Source organism: Berghia stephanieae, chromosome 3 (genome assembly GCF_034508935.2).
Source record: "Berghia stephanieae isolate SIO BIC M18660-M18661 chromosome 3, UCSD_Bste_1.3, whole genome shotgun sequence".
Classification (NCBI taxonomy): Eukaryota; Metazoa; Mollusca; class Gastropoda; order Nudibranchia; family Aeolidiidae; genus Berghia; species Berghia stephanieae.
The window spans coordinates 7469710-7492767 of NC_088362.1; the positions used below are offsets into that span (position 1 = coordinate 7469710).

The 23058-nt window shown below is 34.8% G+C and overlaps 1 protein-coding gene across 2 annotated transcripts in view; it reads right to left on the reverse strand.

Annotated features, from left to right (window-relative positions):
• LOC144967080 (leucine--tRNA ligase, cytoplasmic-like) overlaps positions 1-23058 on the reverse strand; it is a 44754-nt gene that overhangs the window by 20245 nt on the left and 1451 nt on the right. For both annotated transcript variants that reach the window (XM_078903901.1, XM_078903902.1), the window contains exons 2-19: positions 22860-23019; positions 21708-21795; positions 20159-20239; positions 19038-19172; positions 17911-18072; positions 16553-16665; positions 15867-15930; positions 15283-15350; positions 14475-14700; positions 13185-13272; positions 12086-12162; positions 9225-9278; positions 8536-8676; positions 8115-8192; positions 6664-6749; positions 3872-4159; positions 2868-3083; positions 576-633 (exon numbers count right to left, since the gene is read on the reverse strand). In XM_078903901.1, coding sequence (XP_078760027.1) covers positions 576-633; positions 2868-3083; positions 3872-4159; positions 6664-6749; positions 8115-8192; positions 8536-8676; positions 9225-9278; positions 12086-12162; positions 13185-13272; positions 14475-14700; positions 15283-15350; positions 15867-15930; positions 16553-16665; positions 17911-18072; positions 19038-19172; positions 20159-20239; positions 21708-21795; positions 22860-23011 — 2175 coding nt within the window. In that variant the 5' untranslated portion in view covers positions 23012-23019. The remainder of the gene's footprint in view (positions 1-575; positions 634-2867; positions 3084-3871; positions 4160-6663; positions 6750-8114; positions 8193-8535; positions 8677-9224; positions 9279-12085; positions 12163-13184; positions 13273-14474; positions 14701-15282; positions 15351-15866; positions 15931-16552; positions 16666-17910; positions 18073-19037; positions 19173-20158; positions 20240-21707; positions 21796-22859; positions 23020-23058) is intronic.

Below are 23058 nucleotides of genomic sequence, written 5' to 3' on the forward strand. Positions count from 1 at the left end.
TAAGTATTTATGGAAGATGGAAAGCGTACTGAGGGTGAAATCATTTATTAAGTATTTATGGAAGATGGAAAGCGTACTGAGGGTGAAATCATTTATTAAGTATTTATGGAAGATGGAAAGCGTACTGAGGGTGAAATCATTTATTAAGTATTTATGGAAGATGGAAAGCGTACTGAGGGTGAAATCATTTATTAAGTATTTATGGAAGATGGAAAGCGTACTGAGGGTGAAATCATTTATTAAGTATTTAAGTCTAATAAGAAGCATGAATTTATTTCTATCAATTACTTCTCATGAATCCTGCTCATTTGAATTTATAAATCACTCACGAATACTCATTTTAAATCAAAAGTAAGAAAATTAATTGGACAGCAGAAACTTCACCTCACTTCAATTTTAACTAAAAATAGCTACAACTACAGCTAAACAAAGCTAATCCTCAACCATGGCATGATATTTGTCATGCGTTTGTTAAATGAAATATGTTGTCAATTTTAATTCATTTAAGCCTGTTGAAAACTATAGCAACCATGGGTTTATGATACATATTCAACAAACAGAAAATCATTAGTTACCTTTTTAGAGTTGATCAGTAAATGACCGTTGGCTCGGATTCCCTTTGGCCATTTATCACTAAAAAAAAAAATAAATACAAAAATTAAAAAACAGATAAATCTTCTACAAAAGATAATAATAACAACCCTTTTCCAGAAGTTCCAATTATTTTCAAAGGCATAACATAAGTTATATAAAGATATCAACTTGATTACAATGATTCAATTAAATGACTGTCATTCAATAATGTACTCAATAGAGTCGAAGCCCGTTCCCAATACCTGCACCTTGGTCACCCCTTTGTCACACCGATATAACTCACTCAGTCCTAGAGATTTTTGTTTGTTTTCAAAATTTGAAAAATAAAAAATGTATTAAAAATGAGCATGTGCATAGATATTTTTATTCATCTATCATCAACATGTAAAAATCAAAAACATTAGCTTTGATACTACACCTATAATTTGTCTGAGAAAAATGTAATAATAAATAGGCATGGGGTAAAAGCAACCCCTGTAAACAACGGATATAGTCGGTGTTAGGGTTGAGTGAGTTAATGAGACCAAGAAAGGAGACTGTTTACACATAAAAAATGTATTGTAGTCGGTAGAACGCAGTCCCCAACCCAAATTTACCCCTTCATGAAGAAAGCCCCCCAAAATAAGAGGATGAAATCATTTCTGACATTATATTTAATTATAATTAATTGAGCTTTTTTATATAGAGCAATATCCACTAAATGTGCTCAAAGCGCTTTACAAGGGGTCCCTGATCAACAGCAACATTTAACATGTAGGACGGGACATGACGCCTGTTAGGCGATATTACAATTTTTCGGACAAAGACAACGCTGTTAACGGCCAGGTACTCATTTTACACCTGAGTACGGTGAGAGAATGTGAGTAAAGAGTCTTAGTCTTTTCCAAGGACTCAACTATGCGCCGAGCGCGAGGCTCGAACCCAGGACCTTCCGATCCGAAAGCGAGTGTCATACCACTAGACCACATATTGTACCCTGCAATACTCAACCTACAAAAGTAGTGTTTGAAGTGCATTTTATCCTATATATATATCTCAGAGTCCGGGTTTTTGTAACTCAGCCCAGCAGTAAAGTGGTTGCTGGGCCTGTTATGTGGATTGTTCATCACCATCCATCGTGGCTTGTGCTTTTGAGCACGTTGCCGGTCAGCTGTCTCCACGAATCTCGATCATCTGCAGTGTGCATGAAATCTGTGTTGCTTTTAAAATCGCATTTGACCATTCGTAGGTTATTTAAATAAGTCATGTGGATTGTTACTATCCATTTATTGCTTGAGAAACTCAGAATCCTCTCTCTGAATTCATGGGACGTGTTGTTTAAAAAGACCACTTCTAAAGCATAGCACACTTGCTTCGTACGTCTTAAAAACTGACAATACAAACAGTAAGAGAGAAGTCTCTGACAGTCCCATTGTTAACCTCTTACTTTCCTGACTTAAATGAGTAGAGCACAGGCAGGGAAGAAGTTTGTGAACCGGCAAATCACACGCATCATCAATGTGAGAAGACTCAGAGACAATATGAGGTTTATTGTATCAAAACCTTTGTAATTTCGCAACTGAAAATTGTATCTATTGTCAAAAATAAACTTGGGACAAGTTGATCTATTTTAAATAGAAAAACAGACATGATGTTGTTTTTTTTAACTCTCTCTTTACCAGCTATTTTCGGAATTTTACCCCAAAACTTCATACTCACCGAACACAAAAATAGATTTTTAAAAAAACCGATTAGCAAGGAGTATATTCTGTATTTCGTTCAGAATAATGAGCTCTGCAACACAATTTAGAGTTTTTATGGCTATAACTATAACAAAATGAAATCAGAATAAAATAATTTTTGGCTGCATCGTAACGAATGTCACGATTTTCCTACGGGTGGTAAGGACGGGGATTAAAGTGCAATGCACTAAAATTTCACATTAATCACCATTTTAACTTGAAAATTACTTCATTAAAAAATTTTTTTTTGCACCTGGTTCATAGCGAGTAATTGAGGCAGTGGGTCTTAGATAGTGCAGAAGACGTGAGCAAAACAAAACAGGAGAATGGCATAGCAAGCACTTACAATAGAGATGGGAAAAAGGTCATATTCTCAGTCAGAGGACAACAGACAGGTTTAACATATCACTATCACACATCACATGATCATAATCTCATTTTAAGTAAAAAAATTATGCAGCATGCAATTTTTATATGGTTTACGGAAATGTTTAGATCTGCTAAACTCCCTGTTATCAGCCAAGGAATACGTAAAGTCTGTAAATTCCTTACCTTTCATTTGGCCAGATGGCACAATGGCCGTAGATGAAGTAGGTCAAATGGTTTGGAATGAGATCTTTGCCAGACATCCTAACATCTACAGGGTACCAGTAGTTAAACTCTGCCTTCAGCTTGTCCAGAGTTGCTTTGGGTATTTTGCAGGATGAAGGATAGGTTTTATTCTTGAAAAAAATATAATCCCATACTTCAGGGGTTAAGTCCTCTGCCCTGAAATTGCATAATAAAAGTATCAGGACTAGAAAATGACATCGACTTACTTCAATATATTGAGAGTGCTTTCAAAATAAATTAATTAATTAATTAAATAAAACAAAATGAGAATCAAAAAGTCAATCAAAATTTTAAACAAATAATAAAAAATTATTATTATTATTATTATTATTATTATTATTATTATTATTATCATTATTATTATTATTATTAATATTATTATTATTATTATTATTATTATTATTATTATTATTATTATTATTATTATTTATTATTATTATTATTATTATTATTATTATTATTATTATCATTAGTATTATTATTATAATCATAAAATATAATAAGTAAAATTATAAAAATAAATTCAAAAAAATAATTAATTAATTAATAATAATAATAATAATAATAATAATAATAATAATAATAATAATAATAATAATAATAATAATAATAATAATAATAATAATAACAATAACAATAACAATAATAATAATAATAATAATAATAATAATAATAATAATAATAATAATAATAATAATAATAATAATAATAACAATAATAATAATAACAATAATAATAATAATAATAATAATAATAATAATAATAATAATAATAATAATAATAATAATAATAATAATAATAATAATAATAATAACAATAATAAATTGTAAAGTCATTGTTATTGTCATTTTACTTTTTTTCATGCATTTGCCACACTTTAAGATCATACTACCACTACCACTCAAGACATAAATGTAAACAACAAAAGTAATAAAGAGGTTTACTTGATTTTAGCGGGTCCTGCAGTATCTCCCTGCCAAATTCCACCCTGCAACAGGTGGCAAACGGTGTCGTAGGACATGTAAATTGTGGAATCGGACAGGCTCTCAATCAGATACTGCTCATCCCAAGGCATCTTGGTGCCAAGACCGTACGTCCTGGAGCAGGCATGTTCGCGTAGCCAGTCAAGCGTTGCCAGCAGATTGTTGCGGACATCATCTGAAAATGTGTTCATCTCAGCCAGGCACTTTTCAGCCTCAGCTCGCCAGCCTGGTTCTCCGTAATCCAAAAACCTGGGGAAAGAAGAAAAACACTTTGTTTTAAAATTAAATTAAATTGAGCTTTTATATAGCGCAATATCCACTAAACGTGCTCAAAGCGCTTTACAAGGGGTCCCTGGTCAACATCAACATTTAACATGTAGGACGGGACATGACGCCTATTAGGCGATATTACAATTTTTCGTACAAAGACACCGCTGTTAACGGCCAGGTACTCATTTTACACCTGAGTACGTTGAGAGATTGTGAGTAAAGAGCCTTTTCCAAGGACTCAACTATGCGCCGAGCGCGAGCTCAAACCCAGGACCTTCCGATCCGAAAGCAAGTGTCATACCACTAGACCACATAGCCGCATTTACATCCCTGATTTGTACTTTAATATCTTAAGAACTGGTCATTGATCAAATACAAAACATACTGTTTAAGATGACATCATTTAACTTGGAAGATAATTAGTCTATATTAAAAAGTCATCAGTGAAAAGTGACAGTAAAATATATTGACACAATAATGTCCCGTTGGAAAGATTGAAAGAAAACTGACATTATTTAAATAAAATCGGACCTTACTTAACTAAGCCTTTCCCATGTTAAATTGTTAAGGCAAAACTAAACAAAAAGACATTATTATTGCAATGCTCATTAGACAAGTCATATAGATTGAGACTGTCCTGTATTGAGTATTAAGCAAGGTTCCTTTCATTGTTGTTTCTATGAGATATAAAAGGATCCTTGTATATTGCAACAAAAAAATAATAAATAAATGAAACTAGGCTAAGTGGTCAAGTTGTATGACACCTGCTTTCAGATCCAAAGGTCCTGGGTTCGAGCCTTGCGCTCGGCGCATAGTTGAATCCTTGGAAAAGACTCTTTACTCACATTCTCTCACCATACTCAGGTGTAAAATGAGTACCTGGTCCGAAAAATTGTAATATCGCCTAACAGGCGTCATGTCCCACCCTACATGTTAAATGTTGCTGTTGACCAGGATCCCCTTGTAAAGCGCTTTGAGCACATTTAGTGGACATTGCACTATATAAAGCTCAATTTTATTTATATTTTTTTAAGACAGTAACATCTCATACACTCTTATATAAGCCATTCAATGCAATGACACCAAAAATATTTTTTTAAACCTGCTCATAGCTGCCAACTTTTCAAAAATAAAATAAGGAACGCACATTTGGCCGGGGATGAGGGGACGACGTGTGCCCCCCCCCCCCCCCCCCTTCATCGAATCGCAACATATAAAAGCCAGCCTTTTTAATTACTATTACTAACACAAACAAGTTTGAGACAACAGAGGCTAGTCCAAATGTTGCTAAATTATCGGGTTTAGTACCAGCACATTTGAATCGTTACAATGACACTTTCCACAATGAGATCAAGATTTCAGAACAGACAATATAAAGAAAGAATTCAACTGCCTCAACTTTGATAAGAATAGAACCAATACACAAGAAGCACATTTGTAAAATAAATGAAATAACTTAGGATGGTTAGAAATGCATAACTGCCAACCGTTTTGGGTTTAAAAAATAGGTGAGTTCGGCTAAAAAGTAGGCGATTTTCTTTCACGCAACATAATGGTCTTTAAGTAGTACACAATAATAGTAGTTATTGTAAAATGCACCTCTAAATATTGGAGAATTCCTACTTCTTTACTTTGACAAGATAAACATACCTAAAAATGGAGTATACTTATTTTTCTTGAACCTAAACCGTTACAAAAGCTTGCTTGAAAAATAAAAAGTAAAAATCAAATGAAGATGTCTTTTTAAAGGGATTAAATTTATATTTCGTAAATCATTAAAGGGAAACAATAATTGTCATGTTTAATCTATATAAGCAATTGATTTTCTGATTGAATACCTTCCAATCAAAGATGTGGATTTTATTTTATTTTTAATTAAAATAATATTTGTAACAAATAGTGAAAGTATCAATACTGTCTTAGAATAATGAAAGTATATCGAGGCTAACATCCTATTCTTTGCAAATCCCCAATACATTATGAAAGGTTTGAGTAAAAAACAGGCGTCATATAAACAACTGGAATTTTTTTAATTGTTGAAAATCATTTACGATAGAGGCATAATTCAAATTAAAGAGCTACACAGGAGTGGAGATTATGCTGTGCTGATTAAAACCCTGCTAAACATCTCTCACTGGACACCAATAATAATAATAATAATAATAATAATAATAATAATAACAATAATAGTAGTAGTAATAGTAATAGTAATAATAATGGATCAATAATAATAATTCATTAGGCTCACATGCCTTGTTTACCACAAATTAGTCAAAAATTACAAAATACGGATTTTGAACTAAAAATAAGGACTTACCGACTCAGGAAGTCAAATATGGTCAAATCCGTTTTTAACGGAACGGTTGGCAGCTATGCCTGCTAAATAATAAATCTGAGGCCTAAGCATAAATCAGTAAAAAAAAAATAATAATAATAACATTAATACACACTTCTTATGTAGCTATATTCAAACAATATCTCACCATTGATCACAAAGAGCCACCACACACTCGTCATTAGATCGAGATATTACAGTCTTTTCCGGTTCTTTGTACAGAACAGCCTCATTCTGGAAGGTTGGAAAAAAAAATATCAAGTCATGACAGACCAAATTTAATAATAATAATAATAATAAGAAGAAGAAGAAGAAGAAGAAGAAGAAGAAGAAGAAGAAGAAGAAGAAGAAGAAGAAGAAGAAGAAGAAGAAGAAGAAGAAGAAGAAGAAGAAGAAGAATAATAAGAGATCTTTATTGTCCATAAATATGGCAATTTGTCATTTAGTTACACTTGTTATAACGTTATATGATAACTATAACATTGAACAGATATTTCACTCCAACTTATTTTCTCTCTCTCTCTCTTTCTCTCTAATCTAATTTCATTATTACAAAATTGAAGCATGTCAATCTATCATAATCCTGAAGCCTTTGGGGAAAACGCTTAAAAATTCGAGATACGTATGAATTATGGCCAATAAAAGATAGCAATGACATCTACAATCTCAGATGGGACTTGGCACATATCTCAAAACACTTGAACTTGAGCTTTAAAAAGAAAACAAAAAACAAAAAAAACCTGTGCTTTTTTATAGCGCGATATCCACTAAACGTGCTCAAAGCACTTTACAAGGGGGCCTTAGCCAACAACAACACTTAAAATGTAGAACGAGACATGACACCTGTTAGGCGATATTGCAATTATTTTCGGACATAGACAACGCTGTTAACGGCCAGGTACTCATTTTACACCTGAGTACGGTGAGAGAATGTGAGTAAAGAGTCCAAGGACTCAACTATGCGCCGAGCGAGGCTCAAACCCAGGACCTTCAGATCCGAAGACGAGTGTCATACCACTAGACCACATAGACGCACCATTAAGCAGAAAACAAGCCAATTCTTCTGTCTAAAACGAAATGCAGCGGTATCAGCCCCCGGATAAATTGAAAGTCAACAAGATCAGCCAGAAGAAGTAAAAAAAAAAAGAGTTGCCTGATAAAAACATTTTGTAGATTTTATATCTTTCAATAATGCTGTGTCTAATACTCTTCAACAGTCGTAACGTCTCTTCCTTCCTAATGACGCATGGTAACTTAGTAACACTGGCTCTAAACTATTGGAACAATGGCGGATGCCCATATGAAATATTTCTCCGGCGAGCATAAAAGCGTATCCAGAGGAAAAAAACACATACATTTAATCATGTTTTGACTTTTACACATTCTGATCACAAGGCTTATGAAAAGTTCTAGCCAGCATGAAAAATAAAAAGTAATGATTTTCTTTGTTTAGAACCAAGATGGCCACCATTGCCGGGCGGAGTGACATCAGACTATTGAATCGTACTAAGAGTTAAGTTTGCAGAAAACGGAAGATAAAGCGTAACTATCCACTAGACTACCATATTACTTCATGATACACATATTGACTCAGCTTACCTTTTGTACCATCATATTCTGTATGACTTTTTTCACATCTTGAACTTTTTTACCCTTGTGCTCTTCCACTAACATGACCTGAAGTTAAATTTAAAGGAAAGAATCATAAAACTTGAATTCCCTGTTTCTCATCAACCATATTTTTAGGTTTAATAATTTGCAAAGAACAACACGTCATAAATATGTACCCAATTTTTAAACAAGAAAAATAGATACAAATATGAAATAAATACTAATAAACGAGCCTAAAAAGAAGATAAATTTTGATAAATCTCATAAAATAAGCCAAATTCCAAACAACCCACCCCTTCATAAAATTTTTTGATAAATCTCATAAAATAAGCCAAATTCAAAACAACCCACCCCTTCATAAAATTTTTTGATAAATCTCATAAAATAAGCCAAATTCCAAACAACCCACCCCTTCATAAAAGCCTTTCTTGTATATTTCTTCCTTCGCCTCTTGTAGTTTGACTTTGTCATTCTGACTGACAACCTTGTACATGTCGCAGGCTTTCACAGCACACAGATTTCCAAAATCGGGAACTTCTATGATGGGGACCTGCACAAACGATGAATCACAACAAAAAAATATATTTACTAAAACCATTGATTCTATTCCACGAAAGTGAGGCAGTTTGGTGAGAGATTTCTTTGAAATGCATAAGATACAGGCCAAAAAAGGTTAGATTTTTTTTAAATATGAAAGATAGTCTTCCAAATCCTAAAAAGCAAATTACTTTTCCAATCATAACACGATCATTTTCAAAAATTTGAGTCCCACTGTGATCGTTAGTCAAAAACATTAACATTTTTAAAATTTAAAGTTAAACTTCAAAAATAAAATCTATATTGTCACAATGCTTTTAATCAAAAAATTAAAATTAATTCATAGCTAACAAAAATAAATTAGAATGTGTCACAAAAGATTCCATTGAGTTATATATACCTAATACATGTGATCAGACGTTAACACATCCACTATATGAAGCCTTTTCATTATCTATGTTAGAGATATAGCAGGATAACGCCAGTAGGAAATCCAAAATATTTGCTAATCATATGGTTTATACAGCTTAATATTTGTCTCATTGTTATCAATATACTTACAGGATCAAAAGGCAAAACCATCTCATCCTTGATGCAATACTTTTCTCTCAATGGCTGTGGTTTAAAAAATAAAGAAAAAAGAATTAAATTGAATGCCAAAAAGTTGATAATCCTCAAAAGCAGTTTTCATAAGAAAAAAATCATACTCTTTGCTAATCGAATCAAAGGAATGACAATCAAAATTTTCAGCCAATACAAAATTCAATCTATTTTAAGAGAGAGAGAGAGAGAGAGAGAGAGAGAGAGAGAGAGAGAGAGAGAGAGAGAGAGAGAGAAGGAGAGAGAGAGAGAGAGAGAGAGAGAGAGAAAAGGAGGGAGAGAGAGAGAGAGAGAGAAAGAGATGCATCAACAATACTTATGAATAAATGTATAACCATTAGTGAATAAATGTCTTGTTCAGTTGAAAAATTGACCTAATCCGGATATATCAACATCAGAGTAATATTTCACCACCCTTGAAAACCAGTAGCCAATAGTTTCCAGGATTTGTTTATTGATAATGGCAATAACCAGGGGTGAGAATGACTGGTCACAAAAAAGGAGGAAATTTTTCATCGTGAAGATCATGACCCATCCATGCGACCATAATCCAAAAATTTGAATTTCACTCAAATTTACTTAGATGCGATCCAAAATTTGTCTTGCAGCAATTTCTGACACAATTCGGTGGAATTGCAAAAGTTGAAAGTGTAATTACAACATTTGGTGGTTGTAGTAGGGATGATGATGTGGTGGTGGTTGTAATAATAGCAGTGGTAGGGATGATGTGGTAGTAGTGTGGATGATTGTGTGGTGGTGGTTGTAGTAGCTGTGGTAGGAATGATGATGTGGTGGTAGTTGCAGTAGTAGTGGTGGTAGGGATGATGTTTGTGGTGGTTGTAGTAGTGGTGGTGGTAGGGATGATGGTTTGGTGGTGGTTGTAGTAGTGGTGGTGGTAGGGATGATGGTTTGGTGGTGGTTGTAGTAGTAATGGTGGTAAGGATGATGGTGTGGTGGTTGTAGTAGTGGTGGTGGTAGGGATGATGGTTTGGTGGTGGTTGTAGTAGTGGTGGTGGTAGGGATGATGGTTTGGTGGTGGTTGTAGTAGTAATGGTGGTAGGGATGATGGAGTGGTGGTGGTTGTGGTAGGGGTGATGTGGTAGGGATGATGATGTGGTGGTTGTAGTAGTAGTGGTGCTAGGGATGATGGTGTGGTGGTGGTTGTAGTAGTAGTGATGGTAGGGATGATGATGTGGTGATGGTTGTAGTAGTAGCTGTGGTAGGAATGATGATGTGGTGGTAGTTGTGGTAGTGGTGCTAGGGATGATGGAGTGGTGGTGGTGGTGGTAGGGGTGATGTGGTAGGGATGATGATGTGGTGGTGATTGTAGTAGTAGTGGTTGTGGGGATGATGATATGATGGTGGTTGTAGTAGTGGTTGTAGGGTTGATGATGTGGTGGTAGTTGTAGTAGTAGTGGTGGTAGGGATGATGTGGTGCTATTTGTAGTAGTAGTGGTGGTAGGGATGATGATGTGGTGGTGATTGTAATAGTAGTGGTGGTAGAGATGTTGATGTAGTGATTTTGGTGAGTGTTTTTCTATTCAGTGATGATAATAGCAATTTGTCAAAAAGGAGGAAAATTGCTCGGTCTATCGATCAAACACAAGCAAAGAAACCTAGTAGTAGTTATTTAGCTTATAAATACAACCCAAGAATCTCTCAAATTTAAAGCCATAGAATAGTCCAAAGGTAAAAAGAAAAAAGATTAAACTAAGCCAATCACCATTGCTTTGTTCTAATATATAATCTCTATATACCAGATGATTTAATGTGGTTGCGAAAGAAAGAAAGAGAGAGAGAGAGAGAGAGAGAGAGAGAGAGAGAGAGAGAGAGAGGGGGGGGGGGGGGGGGAGAGGAAAGACTTCTTTACCAGAACAACTTATGTATGGACCTTTTAAATTCTATATCAGAAAAAAAAAAAAGAAGAAGAAGAAAAGAGAAATAGAAAGAAAGGCAAAGGGGAAAAAAAGAGAGAGAGAGAGAGAGAGAGAGAGAGAGAGAGAGAGAGAGAGAGAGAGAGAGAGAGAGAGAGAGAGAGAGGAGAGAGATTAAAAAGGCATTAGGTACCTACAACAGGGGGAAAAAAACCCAGACCCATTTGTCCCTCCCCTTCCCCTTCAACCATCAACTAACTAATCAAAGAACACTACTGGTCTTCTGTGTCAATTGTGACATCTGGTGCCATACTGTCTGGCCCAACGTCATAAAAACGGGACCGTCACCAAATTTCACGAGACTGAGCACAGGTGTCAAAATATAACACAAGACATAATGGTGATTTTGTGGGTTTGAGGAAAATGTTTGACACGGCAAATTTGAAAAAGGAGGAAATGTGATGGGATGGGCGGAGATAAACTACCATTTAGGCGGAAATCCGCCTTTAGGCGGAAGATTCTCAGCCCTGAATAACAGAGGTACAGCAGACAAAAACAAGAGATTGATCGAGAGTATTGTGCGGCTGTGTGGTCTAGTGGTATGACACTCGCTTTCAGATCGGAAGGTCCTGGGTTCGAGCCTCGCGCTCGGCGCATAGTTGAGTCCTTGGAAAAGGCTCTTTACTCACATTTCTCACTGTACTCAGGTGTAAAACAAGTACCTGGCCGTTAACAGCGTTGTCTTTGTCCCAAAAATTGTAATATCGCCTAACAGGCGTCATGTCCCATCCTACATGTTAAATGTTGCTGTTGGCCAGGGACCCCTTGTAAAGCGCTTTGAGCACTTTTAGAGGATATTGCGCTATATAAAGCTCTTTTTTTTTCAAAAAGCTAAAAATGGAAAATATTGATTCTAGAAAATAAAATTCTCCCAACAGTTTGACTTACGGCTTTGTTTTTCAAATCTCTCAGAGCAGCATAATCATCTGGTGCGTCAGATGGGACACTTGTTACTACACCCGTACCTGCAAGATACAAAAAAAAGAGAACAAGGCATAATTTAAACTCAAGAAATATTCAAATGCTGTCCGACTTATGAGCACATGCTCGATACATCTTTACTTCACATATGTGACCCATCGTCTCAAAACGGTATTATGTCGGAATGAACCATATGCCTAAAAACCGAATTAGATGTTAAACTTGTATAAAAATATAGATTGTCGGCATTAGCACCCTTCAATATGGTATCCATTCTCCTCAATAAAACATACAAACACAAATATGATAATTCTGGTTATGAAATCAATTTTAAACATCTTAACCAACCCGACTTAATACTGTTTTGAGGCAAAGGGTCACATTTATTGTTGACTCTAAGCAAACATTTCCAGCTTCAACTTCTGAGACCAAGTTTAAATTGGCATTCACGGGTACACTGTTAATCTTACCTCACCTTATCGAAAAGTAAATTATTGTAAAAGCACAATCCGGAAAGGAATTTAAACTGAAGCAATGGAAGATTGAAAGGATGACAGATTCCATAATTCAGTCATTTATTCAAAAGACAATAGGATTCAATAGTCTGATGTCACGTCCGCCCAGCAACGAGCTGCTTGGTTCTAAACAAAGAAAATCGGTACTCTTTATTCTTCATGCTGGCTAGAACTTTTTCATATGTCTTGTGATCAGAACGTATAAAAGTCAAAACATGATCAGATTTATAATGTTTTTCTCCTTTGGATACATTTTTAAGCTTGTTGGAGAAGTATTTCATAAGGGTGTCCGCCATTGTTTCGATAGATTAGAACCAGTTGCTAAGTTACTGTGAGTCATTACGAGGGAAGTGACATCACAACTGTTGAACCCTATTATAAACAAACTATAAACTCAGAGACTGTGAGAGTACCCGATAAAGGGAATTGATGGATCAGTGCTGATGGTGCCAAAAACTGAAAAGGGAGGAAAATTTTGAATGATTGCCTTTAAGCCCCATTATATTTACAGTAAACTACATTATGTTAGACAAAGTGTTCCAAAGACCAACCTTTATCTTCCTTGATTGTCAACATGGGCAAGGAGTAAATCGTTTTATAACAAGTCAAAGGAGCTTCTAGTGGAATTCCCATGATATCCTGAAACAAGAATTATAATAATATTATAGAGCATAACAGCGCATATATGAAAAGTAGGATTTAATGATTCATTTAGTTAAGAGTAAGAAGAAGAAGAAGAAGAAGAAGGAGGAGGAGGAGGAGGAGGAGGAGGAGGAGGAGGAGGGGAGGAGGAGGAGGAGGAGGAGGAGGAGGAGGAGGAGGAGGAGGAGGAGGAGGAGGAGGAGGAGGGGAGGAGGAGGAGGAGAGAAGAAGATATCTGAAACAAGAATCATAATATTATAGAGCATAACAGCGCATATATGAAAAGTAGGATTTAATGATTCATTTAGTTAAGAGTAAGAAGAAGAAAAAAAGAGAAGAGGAGAAGAAGAAGAAGAGAGGAGAGAGAGGGGGAAGAGAAGGAAGGAGGAGGAGAAGAGAGAGGAGGGAAGGAGAGAAGGAGAGAGAAGAAGAAGAAGAAGAGAAGGAAGAAGAGAAGAGAAGAAGAAGAAGAAGAAGAAGAAGAAGAAGAAGAAGAAGAGAAGAAGAGAAGAAGAAAGAGAAGAGAAGAGAAAGAAGAAGAGAAGAAGAAGAAGAAGAAGAGAAGAAGAAGAAGAAGAAGAAGAAGAAGAAGAAGAAGAAGAGAAGAAGAAGAAGAAGAAGAAGAAGAAGAAGAAGAAGAAGAAGAGAAGAAGAAGAAGAAGAGAAGAAAAGAAGAAGAAGAAGAAGAAAGAAGAAGAAAGAGAAGAGAAGAAGAAGAAGAGAGGAAAAAGGAAGAGGAGGAGGAGGAGGAGGAGGAGAGGAGGAGGAAGAGGAGGAAAAAAAAGAAGAAGAAGCAGAAGACGAAGAAGAAGAAGAAGAAGAAGAAGAAGAAGAAGAAGAAGAAGAAGAAGAAGAAGAAGAAGAAGAAGAGAGGAGGAGGAGGAGGAGAAGAAAAGAAGAAGAAGAAGAAAGAAGAAGAAGAAGAAGAAGAAGAAGAAGAAGAAGAAGAAGAAGAAGAAGAAGAAGAAGAAGAAGAAGAAGAAGAAGAAGAAGAAGAAGAAGAAGAAGAAGAAGAAGAAGAAGAAGAAGAAGAAGAAGAAGAAGAAGAAGAAGAAGAAGAAGAAGAAGAAGAAGAAGAAGACCATCATAATAAACAATTCTGCCGGCAACATAAATCAATATATTTTTACGTGACTGTGTCAAGGGACTTAATTGTAAATACTTCTTATCCAACGAGACAACTCATTTGTAAATCCTACCTGTCCGACCAATTCCGCAACAATATTTACTTTTCCATTCTGTGGAGTCATTTCCTGATAACTCATATTGCGAGCAGCCCGTTTGGTGGTCACGAAGACCTCCCCAGACTTCATCTGTACGGCAATATAACTCATGTCGGGTCGCACCCAGCAGTTGGTTTGGCCATACATTGTCTCGGGTCTGAGAGTAGCAGCGACTAGGAACACTTTCTTGTTTTTCAGATGTCTGGTAAATATAAACATTAAATAAATTCCAATTTTAAAAATAAAAAGTTAATGAGGTGAACATTTTTTTCAAAAACCTGAGGTTTCTATAAAGTGTAGTATTAACTAAATAAGCTCAAGGTAAGGGTTCCTAAGCCAATAGTAATTCTGATCATGGCGGGTCGAGACACAAGGTCTGTAGTGAACATTTACAGTTTTTATGGGGTCTTTTTGGACACAGACAATGCTGTAACCGGCCAGGTTCTCCTTTTACACATGAGTACAGAGAGAGAATGTGTGTCAAGAGCCTTCTCCAAGGACTAACTTTAAATCAACAGTGGAGCTCAAACCAGGAACTTACAGGAACTTACATGTCAGAAGTCGAGTGTCGTACTCGAGAAATATTGGACCCAGTATTTGGGATCATCTCCAACCACAGATTCATACTTTGAATATAAATTTAAATAAACCAATGATTTTTCCTTTAATTCATATGAAGTTTACTACATGTTGATTTTCACAATGAAGCGAACATTCAAAGATACCTCATCATTAGTTAGTATAATTTAATTATTTTTAAACATAACATATTTCAAATACATACGCTAATTTGGGAGGTATGGGCTCTTTCACTTTAATTTTAATTAGAGTGTATTCTTGTGGCCCAACACCCTGAAAATAAAGAACGTATAAAAAATATGACTAAAACTGACTATCTAATGTGATATAAAATCAATCAAAAAAATAATTTAAAAAAAAAGATAAAAGGAATGAGCATTTGCATGTTTATTAGAAGAAAAATGTGACCCCTCGCCTCAAAACGGTATTATGTCGGAATGATTAAGATGCTAGAAATTGAATTTATAGTCAGACATATCCGACTTGCAATGAGTTTGTATATTTTATTGAAGAGAGTGAATATCGTATCTTAGAATGCTGAATAGCAATGATTCAAATTTTGGACCAGTTTAGCTTTAATTTGGCTTTTTAGTATCTGGTTCATCATGACATAATACTGTTTTGGGACGATGGGTGACAAATATGTATAAGTCTCTTTTAAATTGTTCTTATCATATTAAACTTGACAAACAATCTACAATAAATTTGATAGTTGTAAATTTTTGAGCTGTCTGTAAGTGATCAATAATCTCTAATGTAAAACTAGAATCCACAATAAAATTGACTCACCTCACCAGAATGTCTATCGTGATCCATACAAGGTTGGTTGTCTTTAGGTGAGAAGATTGTATATCTGTTGTAACATGGAATGACAACAGATAGAATCTTTACTTATAATCAATTTAAGAATGAAAGTTCTCAAAACAGTCGCTCATGCAGTATTGAGGATGCCTATCATTACATTATCAAATTTGAAATCAAAGTGCGACAAAACAGTCTAAAAATAATCCTACTTGATGTAAAATACTTGATTTCATGGAGGAAACTATCTAAACCCAATTCCAATTAATTACTGTACTTAAGTGATAATTTTTCTTAAAAATTAAATTTGTCAGGCACTTATCAATTCTTGGCATCACAAAATATTTTTATCTTGTCGTAAAGAACAAACATTTAATAAATAAGATTTAAAATGAGACTTATAAAATATTATTGGATAAAGATGTAAGGCAAATAGAGAATTCTAAATTCAATGCCTGCCCCAATAGGATGAAAGAAAAATATTGTTCAAAGCCTTTTGAAAAGGACTAACAGCTAGGGTGCCTTGACCAAGGAAGGAAAACAGGAAACTTGCCTTTCAGATTAAAGCGAAAGACTCACTACCCACAATACCCCAACTGCCTTGACATTTCCAATTTTTTTGGCATGAATTAAACAATATCTATTTCAACAAACAAAATCTTCACAGCTATCACCTTTTTCCAAATTTAACTTTGTTATTATCCCTGAATCGCAGGAAATTCCACCTGACATATGAATCGAAGTACGGGTTGGCATCTGTTGTGATGAAACTCCTTCGCCAGTCAGTCTGAAACATAAAAGTACTAAAGTTGAATCATTTTACTTTTTTACTATGACAAACATCAAAAAATCTCTAATTTGTACATTTAAAAGTGGGGTTTGTTTTTGTTTTGTTTTTAAGGGTTTTACTGCGCTTGCAACACATTTAGGTTATATCAGCGCCAGTAAAAAGGGAGAAAATGGGATAGTAAAAAGTTCTAGAATTACAATTATAGCACCCAATAAAAAGTAAGACACAGGGGAACAGGGAACAAATAGGGAGTAGATGTAGATTCCAAGAGCATACCACCCATGTACTTAGTTTGAGATCACCTATAAGTCTCATCCGGACACAAGTACAAAATCCAACAAAGAGGAACACACTCAAATGCTTACATTGTACTTTTAAAATAACAAATATAATAATACATAACAGAGAGATGATTTACAAGGAAAAAAATATCATTTCCCAAAACAATAACTATGCATTTGACTGTTTCTCTCCCAGCCAGGACCAGGACAAAACCAAGTAATCCCATTCCAAGACAAAGACAGAAAGCATGTTGGAAAACAGATATAAGGGGATAGAAGACACTATGTACCTCCCTGCCCACTATGGGAAGTCAGGAACCCCACCCAGATATTGTACGTTTAAAAGGGGGGGAGGGGGTGGGGGGTCCCAATAACAGGTGGTAGAGCATACAAAGGGACCGATCCCTTCCAAAAATCAAAACTATAAGATTATGTATAAACCATCTCTAGCACAAAATATTTTCACATTGTTTTGGGGGGGTTTTTTTTCTTATTCTGTGAATCACATATTGAAATCTAAAAACAATTTTGCTTTTACAATGGGCAATGATCTCTTGAGTAGAAAACGACAGGGGCTGCCTGAAGCCGGTGATTGTAAAATACTAACGAAAGAGTGAAAATGGAGAGGCTTCGTATGGGAACAAAACAGACAATGGATGTTTCGGGTACAAACCCTTCATCAGCACAACAATACACAAATTAACGTGGAAAACAAATAAAATAAAATATATTGCAAAATAACTAGTACTAGTATCGTCTGTACTCAATGGTGGTTGCATCAGTACTGCAACGTTTTCCACGTTAATTTGTGTATTGTTGTGCAGTCAAAGGGTTTGTACCAGAAACATCCATTGTCTGTTTTGTTCCCGTACGAAGCCTCTCCATTTTCACTCTTTTGTTAGCATTTAATGATCTCTTGACACATCCTCAGATAAGGAAAGAATAAACACAACAGACTTACTTTAACTCCCAGACTCTTTAGGTCGTTTATCCAATGAGGGGGGAAATACTCCAGCCAGTGCTGTGGATCAGCAAACTCTTTAATTTCATTGTCCGTCAGACCCATGGCAGCCATTATTTGCCACTGGTACTTCAAGCCACCTGTTTTAGCCTGAACTTTACTCTGTGCAAGAACAGTCCAAAAAAAAAACAAAAATGAAATGTAATCAAAATGTCTACTTTAGTGACAACTGAATGAGTGCAGGACAATAATAATAATAATAATAATAATAATAATAATAATAATAATAATAATAATAATAATAATAATAATAATAATAATAATAATAATAATAATGAAATCCTGTATAGCCATGTAACTCCATAATATAAGACTCAAAGCACAATTCTCTCTTCTTTTCCTTCTACAAATTCGCTTCCTGTGTGCGACGCCATATGTCGCACGCATCAAGTTCAACGATGTGTTGTGATGAAGCTTCCGGGCGGGTTTGCGACGTCGCAAGAGTGCGGTAAAGATTTTGCAGATTGGGTCGATCACCATAACATAGTAGAGTGAGCATCATTAGAAGCTACTGCCATATGTCCGTTTCTGTCATGTCCATAAAGACTGTCATTTTGAGGGGCTGTTCCCTTGTGTTACTTAATGTGATATGAAGAGGTGTCTCTTAAATCAAGATTGAATAATTAAATATCGGTCAAATAAGCAGATACAGTAAGTTTCATAGCTTTCGGTTAAAACAAAGGTAAATGGTAGTTAACACATTCTTTGCCATTTGCCTAACCGTCAAGGAATTTTTACAATAAGTTTATCAAACAGGAAAAACATACAGAATCTACAAAAAAATAATCTGATAAAAGGAACACATATATTTACCAATAAGTTTATTTAAACGCCAGTCTGATATAGAACATTACGGGACAATTTGAAACTGTGCAGTGTTGAAAAGTAGTCAAAACATCTTCACAAGGAATAAACACTCAATTTGAATTTTGCTAAAAGATCATTTCAATGCTCTTTAGCTCCTACAGGTGAATTGAGAAAAAAATAAAAATGTGGAATAAAATATAAAATAAAAATAAAAAATATTCTTATAAATTGAATACTATCAATTTATTATAAAACAATACCTTTTTTGATTTAGAATTGTCCTTGCCGATTTCACTCTCTTTTTCCTTCTCCACAATTTCCTCTTCTTCATTTGGAGCAAACTCAGGAGGGAATCCAAAATCAGCCATTTCTCTTGTCAATTTATCAGCGCACGCCTAGAATATATTATAAAATATGACCATTCCAGCAAAAAGCAAAATATAGCAGAGTTTATAAATCCATGCATTTAGTATTCCCCCAGAGCTGTAAATGCTGGAAAATAGAATAGGCTGAACTTTTTTAAAACTCAAATTTGTTTTTTACAACACAGCCTGATAGCTTTTAGGTCAGCTAAACTTTGAAAATGTTACAAACGAAATTAAGATTCCAAAGGTAATTTTAGACAATCAAAATTCAGCCAAAAAAACACCAAAAAAACACAAAAAAGCCAGTACTTTGAGTAGATTTAGTGGATATTACGTCATATAAACGCTCAAGTTTGTTTTTCTTAACAATGCCATTTCTAAGAAAATTGTGAGACCAAGCTTTTGTAGAATCCTAAAAAATAACAACATTCTTCAACTCACTGGCTCAATTTGCATGTGAGAAGCCAAAAAGTCAAGCTTGAACATCCATCATGCCAAAGCTTCGGCATAAGCACTATATAAATGTACATTTATTATTATTATCATGTTTTGCAGAGCCGGAGCGTGTACAATGCATTGCCACGTTTAATATGCGCAGCTAGAGCAGAGTATTTAGTTAATTTTTCTTAGATTATTTTTTTTTTACGTGACTGAAGAAGGTTTGTAGACTAATGCTTGTAAATTGGAATTCTGGTTATAATCAGAGGATGTACGGGTCTGTTTCTCTCTACCCTTAAAACGTTATTAGAAAAACTTGCTTAACTCTCTCGAGTTCATATGCATGGAAAATCGAACAAATTTGTTCGATATTCAATGCGGGTTAACTCGAGAGAGTTTAAATCAAATTATTCAGTCACATTATTGTTGCATAAAACATGTGAACAAAATAGCAATTCAGCTCAGTTATGACTTCTGAGTAATTTACTGCCCTTTGGAAACTATTTTGGCAGCTCATTTTGTGGTAATGCCACTTTAATAAATCTGTAATTTTCTACATGCTGTCCTCCGTGTCTTACCTTGATGGGCATCCCAGTACAATGCATTCCAAATGGAAACAGACATCGCTTTCCAAGGAGACGCTGGAATCCTGATGCAAACTGCAAGGACAATAACAACAAAAAAGATTTTAAAATAATGAGAAGGTGAAGGAAGCCCAACTTGAATCCTATCAATAACTTGAACATTTATATAGCGCAATATCCAATAAAAATACTCGAAGCAATTTTCAAGGGGTCAACAGGCCAACAGCCTAACACATAAGACAAAAAATTTCGCCTGTAAGGCGTTAAATATGCAGAGACATTACATGCAGTGATGATAATGACAATTTGCCGAAAAGGAGGAAAATCTACCACCCCGTCTGTCAAGCCTAAATCTAATGCAAAAATAACATGGCTATTCATTGTTACTTAATATTATATAATATATTACTACTTCCAAAACACATCAATTCTGATTATTAGATACAAATGGACTTTTAGTAAATATAATTTAGCGAATTGTCATTTCCAATTAAACATTTTAGAGCCCTATAATGCAGCCCACTATACCAAGGGATTATGATAAACTTTGGGCCAAAAGGAGGTATTGTTTTTACATTACAAGCCTGGCTAGTGTTGCATTACTGCAACCTTGTGGTTATGCAGCTTATAAATAAGAATCTTTAATCAATTGCAAAACCTATTCCATCAGAAGATCGGATTTAAATTAAACCTTTAAAAAGTCATTACTTAAATCGATCAGCCTAATTTACTGTTACATTATCTCATCTCTCTATTACCAAGTGATCTCGATAAACATAATATGAAGTTAGAAGGTTGCCTTAGAAAAAAATATGAAAGAATGAAAGAAAGAAAGAGAGAGAGAGAGAGAGAGAGAGAGAGAGAGAGAGAGAGAGAGAGAGAGAGAGAGAGAGAGAGAGAGAGAGAGAGAGAGAGAGAGAGAGAGAGACCACTCTGATTGATTCTTTTTTTTTTTTTGGGTAATTAGACAGAAGTTTTAATGACTTAAATTGAATTCAAAACAAACAAACAAACAAAAAGAAAAATTAAAAGAATATAAAATAAAAGAGTACAAAGCTAAAGGCTACAAAAATATAAACACCCATTTGCTCCATCCCCTTCCCTTTCGACCATCTTTTCATCCAAGGCCATCATGGGTATTGTGCCACCTTACACATTTGGCGCCACTGTGTCTAGACTAACCTCATGAGTGTCACCAAAAATCATGCAGCTGAGCAGAGGTGTCAAAAATGGACACAAGACAAAACGGTGGTTTTTCAGCTGAACTACCACTTAGTGGAAAATGTTTGACACTGCAAAAACAGCTGAAAATATCCTAAAATCCCGCAGATCCGCGGAAGATTATCATCACTGAACATGAGTAAGAGTTATGCTTTGTTATTTTGACCAGCCTGAGTAAGTAAGGAAGGGGGATAGGTGATATCTCATTCATCATTTGGATTTGGGTTGGGTTTTTTTTTTTTCAAAAAAATAAAACTTACTAGATTAAAATCAGTCTCATATATATACTTATACACTTGATAAGAAAATCATCTCAGCATACCTCACATTTCGACAAACTAAAAGTGTGTCCCAGATGAGCTCGTCCATTCATGTAAGGAAAGGGAAAGGTGACCATATACTTTTCTTGCCTGTAAGGGAGGGGTTGAATACGTTAATTTCCTATAATTAAAATTCATAATTTTTGCCCATCTTTATAAAACTATTTTATTTCTTCGAGTGTAAAAAAAATTTTTAAATCACAAAAGTCTTTTTGTACTGCCTTTTAAACCCCAAAAGCAGTTTTATCTATATATATTAAATCATTCTTACAATTGAAGTTAACGCTCCATTCCTATCAATCAACATGCACAGTTTTTAACACGTCTTGTATTAAAATGATATATATGCTCTTTATAAAAATGATAAATTGTATCTATGCATAAAGGTTACACAGAGCACTTAAAGGTTTTTAAACCTATTAGCATTTAAATGATAGAATACAACAATTTTTGTTTTTAAATAATAATAATATCTGAACATTTCAACATGAGGTTAGGTCAGCCATTGTATATCATGGGTAATAGGTGGACAAATTTATTTATTACCACTATTATAATGAAAATGAAATGATTGTAATACAAAATAACAGAATTTTCACTTGCGAATCACCTCTCCATTCTTGTAGTTTATTCACTACAATATACAAATGACACACGCTCACAGTGAAGTCACCTGAGAATGTTTTATTACTTACTTACTTACTTATCCGAACCAGCGACCACCTGAGCTCTAGCCCTTCAGTCTTGTGCCATGACGTAGAAGTTAGACGTCTTTTGTAGTTGTTCCAGGTGACTATAAAGTGTGTTACTGATGCTTGGATTTGGTGGGAGGAATGTGCATCTCAGGTCTTCAAGAGGTTGAAATGTTTTATTAAGAAACTACTTGTACACTACTGAAGGTGCAGAGTCTCAGCTAATAGACCATTTGTAAATACAAAATTGAATTTTAAAAAGTCAACAATGTTTCCAGAGTTATACAAAATAACTATCACATTAAAATGACCTATTCCCAGCCATATACATATATACTTCACTGCATTTTTAAAAAATTGAACAAAACTGTTTCGCAAAATAAATTATGGATGTCCATGATATGTAACTGTAATCAATCAGTTTTTTTTATAACAATGAGCACAAACTCATTTGATTCTTACTTGGCATCTTTTGATCCTGGCTTTGGAGCATCCACCTCAAATATTTTCTCTTTTTCCCATCTTTCTTGAGCAGCTTTTTCTATGCTCCTCAGCTCATCCAATTTTGCAGTACTTTTGCGTTCTGAAACAACATTAACTTTATCCTGCTCCATAATTCACCCTGGGGATATTATAGTAATAACATTTGAACGTGAACAGT